The sequence below is a fragment of the Arachis hypogaea genome, chromosome 14 (assembly GCF_003086295.3).
Source record: "Arachis hypogaea cultivar Tifrunner chromosome 14, arahy.Tifrunner.gnm2.J5K5, whole genome shotgun sequence".
Taxonomy (NCBI): Eukaryota; Viridiplantae; Streptophyta; class Magnoliopsida; order Fabales; family Fabaceae; genus Arachis; species Arachis hypogaea.
In genome coordinates, this window is record NC_092049.1 from 53,459,270 (window position 1) to 53,470,099 (window position 10,830).

Below are 10,830 nucleotides of genomic sequence, written 5' to 3' on the forward strand. Positions count from 1 at the left end.
GTTTTCGTAGGTTTTAGTGAAAAAATCACATTTTTGGATTCTACTTTGAGTTTGTGTGTTTTTATACAATTTCAGGTATTTTCTGGCTGAAATTGAGGAGCTGGAGCAAAAGTTAACAAAAATCTGATTCAGAGACAGAGAAAGCACTGCAGATGCTGTCCGGATCTGACCTCCCTGCACTCGTAAGAACTTTTTGGAGCTACAAAAATCCAAAAGGAGCGTTCTCAATGGCTATGGAAAGCTGACTTCCAGAGATTTCCAGCAATGTATAATAGTCCATACTTTACTTCAGATTAGAAGGCCTAAAACTAGCGTCCAACGCCCGCCTCCTGCCTCATTCTAGGCGTCCAGTGCCAAACAAGGAGATCAGCGTCCAAACACCCAAAGAGGACCCCCTAGCCAGTGTTCAACGCCCTAGAAACCTCCTAGCACGTGGATCTCAATCAAGCTCAACCCAAACACTCACCAAATGGGCCTCCAGAAGTGGATTTTAGCACTAAAAATACTATTTTACACTTCTTAATGTAATCTTTAGTCATTAGTTTAGTATTTAAAGACTTTTACACCTCTCATTAAAGAGGATGCCATAATTTCCGGTATCATTGTGTTTTCATATCAGTATGGGTTTCTAAACCTCCTAGGTTGAGGGGAGGAGCCCTGCTGAATTCTATGAATTAATAAAAGTATTACTGTTTCTCTTCAATCCGTGTTTGATTCAATTCTAAGATGTATATTCGTTCTTCAACTTGATGAATGGGATGATTTGTGACAATCAGCTCTGTTCTTCATACTAAGACCGCGTGCCTGACAACAACCCGTGTTCTTCTTGGGTTCGTGTGAATACGTGACTGGAAAGCATCGAACCGCGGGCTTGATTATACATCTCTAAGACGGTTAATCCACGACTTCATTGGAGACTTCTCGAGACACCAGTTCAGCCGAAGTATAGGGAGATTAGGGTCTCTGTGGTAGAGGCTAGAATCCAAAGGCACAGCATTCTCTAATCCGGAGGATCCGACCTTGTTTGTGACATTTTAAGTAGGATCATTAAGAAGAATGGACTGCAGGAGCTTCACCCTCAATCAGAATGGATCCGTACTAACCCTGGGGTTCAGATCTGGAGGAGATTGGCGACCGCAACCATATGACGTTGATCACATATAGCCTGCCATTGAAGAAATCATTCACAATTGAAGAAGACAGTAATATCAGAGTTAATCCAGAAGGACAAAGCATCTCCAAGCTTTAACCATCTTCTTATCACTATTTACATTCAAATTCACAAAGTATTTTATACCCTTTTTCTTTATTCCTTTTTTTTTTTCAATTAAACATGTCAACCTAGTTTAAATCTCACAAATCCAACAACTCTTCTATCCGCCTGACTAAGACCTGCAAGATAACTATAACTCGCTTCAAACCACAATCCTCGTGGGAACGCCCCTGACTCGCTCAGGTATTACTTGGACGATCCAGTGCACTTGCTGGTACAGTTGTATGAAGTGTGGGAATTCGTGCACCAATGTGGTTGAAAATTGTTAGTGAATGTGAGCATGTCTGAGCATGCTGAAACTGAATTTTGGTATATTTAAAGGTGCTGTAAAGAATTGGGTGATTAAATGAGTTATATGTGTATTTGTTAATTGTGAATTTGTTATTGATGATGATATGGTTATAGTTGCTGCTGGTTGTATAGTAATTGTGAGTAATAAATGCGGTGTTGTTTGTTGAAATGGAAATATGAATAAAGTCTAAATTGAGGGCTGGTTTGGATTGAGATAAGTTGAGAAGTTATGAATGTTAGGGTGTTATAGGAGCGACGTTGCAAGCACAGAGGACATTGATTTCAAAATTGAAAAAAGGTAGCCTAACATCTAGATTAGTGAAAAAGCAATCATAGGCATAAAAGAAAGGGCATTCCGACCTATCAAGTGGGGAAAAACACACCTTTTCCTTGGAATCAACAACCACTATTTTATAGTTCCTCTCATCCTCCCGTTTTTCACACAACTTATGGTGCCTACGAAAGGTCTCAGCATACTCTATCAATAACAGGGACGGGAGTAAGAACAGAAATATCTACCGAAGTCAGGTGAGAGGGAACTTTGGTAGACATATTGTGAATAACAGATCAAGACAAATACAACAAATAAAGAAATCATCACAAAAGAAGTCGTACACCAAAAAAAGGAAGTCGGACTTTCTATCAATAGAACAAAAACATCGATTTCAAAAATAGTTTTTCAACAAAGAAACCCAAAATATCGAAATGGCATCACTTTCAAACAAGAAAAAGCGACACCATTTAGGGACAATACAATTATAGTACACAACAACAATCTCAAGCAGCGACAGTTTCAAATAGCTTCAAGATACAACAAGCAGCAAAGGAAATACAAAAGTCTCCATTACCAACAACAATTCAAATCACTATTCAAAGTGTCATTCAAAACAAGGAAATACAAGTACTACCTAGAGCAAATCAAAAATAGAAAACAAAAAAAAATGGGCAAAAGCACCAACCTTGATGAAACGAGAAAATAGAAGGGCACGTCAAATAGCAATAATCACGAACGTTCCTCTCCAAAATACAAACAAAACCTTTAAAAGATTCAAGATGGAGAAATCTTGAACTGGAACACAGTTATGGATGAAGAACGAAGAAAGTGAAAGAAGGAAGCAAGTAACCAAGCAAAATAAACGTTTTTATAAATGGAAAAGAAGGAAGAGGAAAGAGATGAAGGATTTATAAGGGCAAGGGGAAAAAAAAGACATTTCACAGCCCACCTTTGATGCCACGCACGAAGCCCAAGTGAAACAACCGTGTAATGTGCGCCACGTCATCAAGTAGCAACATTTCAAAATTTTGAAACATGTCGAGTACCCGACCTCATAAAGGCGGCATACCCAACTAAGGAAACTGGAACCACAAATTCTTGAGTCCGACCTCATGAAAGCTCAGACTCAAACAGGGATACTATTCATACCCTGACCCAAAATAAAGCCAGGACCATTAAGGATAAAGGCCCACCAACAGTGGCCTCTTCCACTTACCCGACCTCTTAAGAGGTCGGATGCGACAAGGAGATCCAGTCTTACTTATCTAAATAAGTAACTGCCTCCCCAAATCTCTCCTACTATCTCTATCTCACCTAGAAGATAGATTCTAACAAATTCCAAAGATAAAGGGAACGGTTATCCACCAACAAAGGTGGAAGTACTCCAAAATGATGGTTATCTATTTTATAAATACATTGATACCCTCAGGTATATTCAAGTCCCAATCTACTTAAAGTCCTTGCTAAGTTAAGTATTGGAGTCTCTTGTAGGTACCACTCTCAACTCCTCACAAAGAATTCGGACGGCGACATCTCGGCAACGATACAAGTCAGACGCTGCTTTAAAAGAAGTCTAGACCTCATGTCCCGACCCAAAAGCAATCTAATTTCAAGTAACTCCTGAAATAATTTGATAAAACATTTTTAGATATGAAAGTGATATGGTCACCATTAATACGAGCTATAACTCGGCCCCATAACCGTTACTGACCATCACCATAACTCGACATTTTGCCGTTATTGCTCGGCCCTTATGAGCTATAACTCGGTGGCGTTAATATTACCATAACCGACGTCCCAAACGGAAAGATAAAATCGGTTACGAAACCGATTTTATCACCTACAATGTAACGGACGAACATATTTCTATAAAAGGAAGGTAAAATGTCTTTTTTGGTATCTTTATCTTGAACTTAACACCATAACTGACTTAAGCATTGGAGTGCCTTTGCAGGTACAACCTACTCCCTTTGTATTGCTCGTACCTTCATATCTACAACAAACATAAAGAGCTCGGACTCTGAGGAGCGGACGCCCAACCTCGCAGCACATAGCTCGGCTAACCTCGAGGAGTGGAAGCCGACCTATTTCCCAGGCAAGATCAATTGGCGCCCACCGTGGGGCCGAGGAAATCATATTTTTTCTTTTGGTCCCATCACTTCCATCTGCATCAATGGCTGACGTACCGCCTCCGTCACTGTCCGAACTCATGCGAATGGTAGCTGAGCTACAACAAGCTAATCAACGGATGGCTGACGAAAACCAAATAATGTCTGCTCAAATTGCTGAACTAAATCATGCTCGGATTGAACACAATGATGCTCACCGCCAACAGGCGGAAGACGAGGAACATCAATCCCAACCGACTCATGTTTCGGAAACCGCTCAACATGAAGAGCAGCAGCCCGATGACGAGAAAGAAGAATCCGAGGACCTTGTAGGCCCCTTTACAGAAGAAGTAATGAACTTCGAACTGCCGAAGAGGTTCACTCTGCCGTTGACCCTCACGCCTTATGATGGACTCGGAGATCCGAGGAAGTTCATAAAGAAATTCCGATCAATAATGATCGTCAATGGTGCATCAGATACAGTCTTATGTCGTTGTTTTCCGAATTATTTAGACGGTCCTGCACTTGATTGGTTGTGTGCTTTGCCTGCAGGTTCCATTTCACGCTTTCATCAGCTGGCGAAGTTATTTGAAGAACATTTCGCCGGATCTGCAATATACTTGCACGACTCTGATTACCTGAACACCATCAAGCAAGGACCAAACGAAAGCCTAAAGGACTATATGACTCGTTTTACCAAAATCGCAATCAGCATACCAGATCTCCACCCCGAGGTCCATCTGCATGCAATTAAAAGCGGCCTCCGACCCGGGAAATTCCAGGAGACGATCGCAGTGGCAAAACCGAAGACTCTAGCAGAATTTCGAGAGAAAGCAAAAGGACAAATTGACATCGAGGAACTCCGACAAGCTCGGAAATCTGACAAGTCACACTTCCGCGAAGAAGATAAGAACTCAACCACTAAGAAAAGTTTTAAACTAACACCTCGATTTGATTCTTATACGCAGTTTAACACTAAAAGGGAAGACATAATCAAGGAGATCTTGAACTCCAAATTAATCAAGCCACCAAGAAAGGCCGGCACATACCAGGATGCAAGGCATGTAGACAAATCAAAGTACTGCGCTTTCCACCAAAAACACGGCCACAATACCGATGATTGTGTGGTCGCCAAAGATCTCTTAGAACGACTAGCAAGACAAGGCCACCTAGAAAAATACATTGGTGGTCACATCCAAAAACGTGGCCCCAGTTCCACAACAAACGACCTCTCTGAACAACACCGAGGAAAAGAGAAGGCATCCTCAAACCAATATGAAAGACCACGAGGTATAATCAATTGTATTTCAGGAGGATACGCAAGTGGGGGATACTCAAACTCAGCAAGGAAAAGGTCATTCAGAGCAATATGCTCAGTAGAAGGACCAAAGCAAGATACAGCAATCAATAACTCACAACCAGAGGTCACCTTCACACAGGCCGACTTTAACTCCAACATACAAAATTTGGACGACCCTGTGGTAATCACCCTCCAGCTAGGGGATCTATTAGTGAAAAAAGTACTCTTGGATCCCGGAAGCAGTGCCGATGTTCTGTTTTACTCAACATTTCAAAAGATGAAGCTCAGCGACAACATGCTACAGTCCACAGGAGGAGACTTAGTCGGATTCTCGGGAGAACGCGTTCCAATACTCGGTTCAGTGTGGTTACAAACCACACTGGGTGAGCATCCTCTTTCAAAAACTAATGATATTCAATATCTAGCAGTTGACTGTTTCAGTCCATATAACCTTATCCTTGGCCGACCTTTTTTAAATAAGTTCGGCGCCATTGTCTCTACCGTCCATCTCTGTGTAAAGTTTCCATTGCAGGATGATCAGGTTGCAACAATCCATGGAGATCATAAAGAGGCCCGACAGTGTTATAACACCAGCATGAAGTTCCAAAACCGCTCAACACAACAAGTCAACAATGTCGAACTCAAGCAAAACGAGGACACACTAGCTGACCTCGACCCAAGAGCCGATTTTCTCGAGCGACCAAAACCATCCGATGACCTGCAAAAAGTGTATTTTAATAATGACCCTAAAAAATTTACATATGTAGGTACATCAATCAACCCAACTGAGTTACAGGCCATAAAAACGTTTCTACAAGAAAACGCCGAGCTTTTTGCCTGGAAACCTGCAGACATGCCCGGCATTGATCCACAAATTATCACTCATAAACTAGCAATAAACTCGGCAGTCCGACCAGTACAGCAGAAGAAACGAAAACTCGGCGAAGAAAAGAGGAGAGCGTCACTAGAAGAAACACAAAAACTCATCAACGCTGAATTTATCAAAGAGATCAGATTCACTACATGGCTAGCCAATGTGGTAATGGTAAGGAAACAAAACGGTAAGTGGCGCATGTGCGTCGATTTCACCGATTTAAACAAGGCATGCCCCAAGGATTCTTACCCCCTACCATCCATAGACTCTTTAGTAGACAATGCATCAAGTTACGCTACTTTAAGTTTTATGGATGCGTATTCAGGGTATAATCAAATACTCATGCACCCCTCCGATAAAGATAAAACAGCTTTTATCACTGATTTCGGTAACTATTGTTATAAAGTTATGCCATTTGGATTAAAGAACGCAGGTGCAACTTATCAACGCCTTATGGATAAAGTGTTCGCCAAACAAATCGGCAGAAACATCGAAGTTTATGTCGATGATATGGTCGCCAAAACAAAAACCGGACATAATCACATCAGCGACCTTACAGAAATATTTGGCCAGATCCGCCAGTACAACATGCGCCTCAACCCCGAGAAATGTGCCTTCGCCGTTCAAGGGGGTAAGTTTTTAGGTTTTTTACTAACGTGCAGGGGAATAGAGGCAAACCCAAACAAATGCCGAGCAGTGTTGGACATGGCCAGCCCCAAAACAGTAAAAGAAGTTCAGCGTCTCACAGGACGCCTTGCCGCACTTTCCAGATTTGTTCCCTGTTTAGCTTCAACTTCTATTCCTTTTTTCCAAACAATTAAAAAGAAAAACAGATTTGAATGGAACGACGATTGTGAGAAAGCATTTTCCAAATTAAAAACAACTCTCTCACAACCGCCAATTTTACAAAAACCCCTACAAGGGGAGGACTTATTTCTATATCTGTCAGTCACTGATTGGGCGATAAGCTCGGCCCTTGTATCAGAGAGAAACAAAGTGCAACATCCGATATACTTCGTCAGCAAAACTCTCCAACATGCCGAGCTCAATTACCCAAGGATTGAGAAGCTCGCACTGGCACTAATATTCTCGGCACGACGTCTCCGACCTTACTTCCAGAGCCACGTTATCTACGTCAGAACAGATCACCCACTAAGACAAGTGTTACACAAACCAGAAATCGCAGGACGACTCATAAAGTGGGCAGTCGAACTGTCTGAGTTCGATATCAGATACCAATCCAGAGGACCGATCAAGTCACAATTTTTAGCAGATTTCATCGCCGAGTTTACTACACCATCTGAGGAAGATCATGCAAAACAATGGATCTTATATGTGGATGGATCTTCCAATAATGGGGGTTGTGGAGCAGGAATACGCCTGGAAGCCGAGGACGGATTCATACTTGAACACTCAATACACTTAGCTTTCAAAGCCAGCAATAACCAATCCGAGTATGAAGCACTGCTCGCTGGACTCCGACTCTGTTTAGATCTCCAAATCTCGACGATCAAGGTATATTGTGATTCTTTGTTAGTAGTACAGCAGGTAAACGACCTTTTCCAGGTAAAAGATCCTCTACTCTCTAAATACCTGCTATTAGTCAAAAAATTATTAAAAAAATTTGTCAAATTTGAAATAGAACATATACCACGCGAACAAAATCAAAGGGCAGATATCTTATCAAAGCTCGGCAGCACACAATCCGAGTTATCCACACTGCAACAATTCACAATAACATCACCCACTGTTACTCTGACAAATGTGTTAAGTGTTACACAGGTAAAAGATTGGAGGGAAGACTTTATACACTATTTACAAACAGGTAATATACCAGAAGGGGTCGAGAACGATAAAAAGTTCCGACGGCAAGCATCCTCCTTCACAACACTCAACGGAACATTATATCGACGTGGATATACTCGCCCCCTACTAAAATGCCTCAACAAGCCAGAAGCTGACATAGCATTAGCAGAAGCACATGAAGGAATCTGTGGCACACATACAGGAGCTCGGAGCCTAGCATCAAAAATCCTCCGAGCTGGATTCTTCTGGCCGACATTGAAACAGGACAGCCAACAAAAAATCAGGACATGCCAGAATTGCCAAAGACACGCACCATTGATACACATACCTGCCGAGCAAATGCATCATTCAGAAATCAGCTGGCCATTTAACCAATGGGGTTTGGATATACTCGGGCCGTTTCCTACGGCACCGGGCCAGTTTGCCGACCAAAAGTTTCAATCTTTCTTGCAGAATCTCAAAATAAACCAACACTTCGCCTCCGTTGAACACCCTCAAATGAACGGACTAGCTGAGGCTGCAAATAAGGTCATCCTGCATGCACTAAAAAAGAAACTAGATGACGCCAAAGGACTCTGGGCCGAACTAATACCTGAAGTCCTTTGGGGATACAACACCACCCCACAAACATCAACAAAAGAAACGCCATTCAGACTGGTATATGGATCGGAAGCCATGATCCCCCTAGAGATCTCCCAGAACTCAATCCGAACTTACATGGACAACCAAGACGAAGCTCGGAAATCCGAGCTCGACATCATTGAAGAAATCAGAGACATCGCCGCCTTGAAGCAACGCGCGGCGCAGCAAGTAATTGCTCGACAGTACAACAAGTCGGTCAAAAGCAGATCATTCGTCAAAGGAGACTTAGTCCTCCGCAAGACCGAAACTGCTCGGAAACCACCAACACATGGAAAGCTCGCAGCCAATTGGGACGGTCCATACCGAGTATCAAACGTACTCGGTCAAGGAGCATACAAGCTAGAATCATTAGATGGTAAACTCATGCCTAGTACATGGAATGTGTCTTCCTTAAAGAAATTTTATAGTTAAAAGACAGGGACAGGCTTGTACTCTTTTTCCTACTGCCAAGATTTTATCCCAAAGGGTTTTGCTTGGAGAGGTTTTAACGAGGCTAGCCTACCTGCACCTTTGTATTCAAAAGGTTCATAAAAACTCCGAATATATAGGAGACAAATATCATCTTCTTTATCAAATAACTATACGACTAGTATTGTCGATCAAATATAACCCTATCAAATACAGCTCAGACAAAGCCTAATATATGTCTAAGCTACAACCTGCCATCATCAGATAACCACAGCAACAAAGATAGCAATAAGCTCGGAACATTTTCCGGCAAATATCAAACAGCTTTTATAAAAAGCATCACATTCAAAATTCAAACAAGTCAAATTCAACAAAGTTCAAACAAAACAAGCTAACTATCACATATGCAAAATAAATTCAAACACGTTTCTAACAGAACACACTAAACATTATCGGCTTCATCTTCTGCATCGCCATCATCTTCGATCAGTTGACCATCTCGAACTATCTTTCCAGGATCCATACCAGAAAGATCGGCATCTGGAACCAAAAACTTAACCTGCAACCTCGCCCTTTCAAAACCTTCAACAAAAGAATCTAATATCTCATCCGCCTTTTTCTTCTCCATCTCCTTAAATTGAGCAGTAACCTCAATCAAACGAGTTTGTATGTTCACCAGATCACTTTCCTTTTTCTTCAAATCTTCCACATCTCTAGAATAACTTTCTTTAGTCTCCTTCAACAACTTCTCGGTCTCAGTCAAACGAGCTTGAAGCTCAGCAGCAACACTCTTACTCTTCACCAACTCCTCCTTCAAAACAGAAACCTCTCCTTTCTCTGCAGAAACCCTCTTATTTTTCAACTCTTGGCTACGCCCAAGACTTGCAAGACGAAGACCAACAACCTAAAGAAATAAACTCATAAGACTCCCAAAAAGAAGAGTAAAGAAAAACCAATAAAATCATTACCTGCATATACTGCCCAACAGCCATGTCCCCGACTTCCTTTGCAAGAGTAACGTCAGCCGACGACTGACAATACTCATCCACCACAGCCATATAGGGATACTCCTTTCCCCACACCGAAAATGCCTCACTTTGTTCCGAAATTTCATGAAGCCTTTTTTGATTGCCCATAAAAGCCTGTATCTCTTCAAGAGGAACCCCTATCTCCTTATCGTCAGAATCATCCGACAAATCAACAAGGTCGGACTTCTTCCTCTTCTTCGCAATCACCTTCCTCCGACCTTGACGAGGCTGCGTAACCTCGCCGACACCAGCAACTTTCTCAGCATTAGACGACGATACCTCTTTCTCCAGATTCTTATTTTTGAAACGCGTCCTCAAAGACGCAGCTGAAACACCAGGATATTTACCACCTGTGAAAACAACAAACACATCAGACACACGACAAGAAGCAATAAACACCTTATAAAAACCCTATGACTCACCCAAATAGGCTACCACAGCATCTTTATCCTCCTCCCACTTCAGAAGCTCATACATTGAAATTAAGTCTCCCCGACCGATATTTTCAACAAGAAACTCAATCACACAAACGTTCCTCGGAGAAATAACCTCAGGACCGAGTATATTCTGAGGTTCCGAGCACCAATACAATGGGAACTTCTCAGCCAGATTTTCATCCACGAAAAACGGAAAATCTTTTTCCAAAGCACTAACCTTTAAATACATCTCTTTAAAATCTTTAAAAGAGGATTTGTACAATTTGAAAATGCCAAAACCAGGGGTGCTATTGAAGTTTATCCAACCACCTTTCCACACCCCTTTGGCTTGAAATAAAGAAAAGAAAAGGTCAACAGACGGCACCACTTCCAGAAACTCCATTAAAATT

At 41.8% G+C, this 10,830-nt stretch overlaps 1 protein-coding gene across 1 annotated transcript; it reads left to right on the forward strand.

Annotated features, from left to right (window-relative positions):
- The first annotated feature begins 4,011 nt into the window (after positions 1-4,011).
- LOC140178590 (uncharacterized) lies at positions 4,012-8,979 on the forward strand. Its single transcript, XM_072215787.1, has 4 exons — positions 4,012-6,285; positions 6,547-6,751; positions 7,070-7,635; positions 7,903-8,979. Exons 1-4 carry the CDS (start codon positions 4,012-4,014, stop codon positions 8,977-8,979), a joined length of 4,122 nt encoding a protein of 1,373 aa, XP_072071888.1.
- The last annotated feature ends 1,851 nt before the right edge of the window (positions 8,980-10,830 follow it).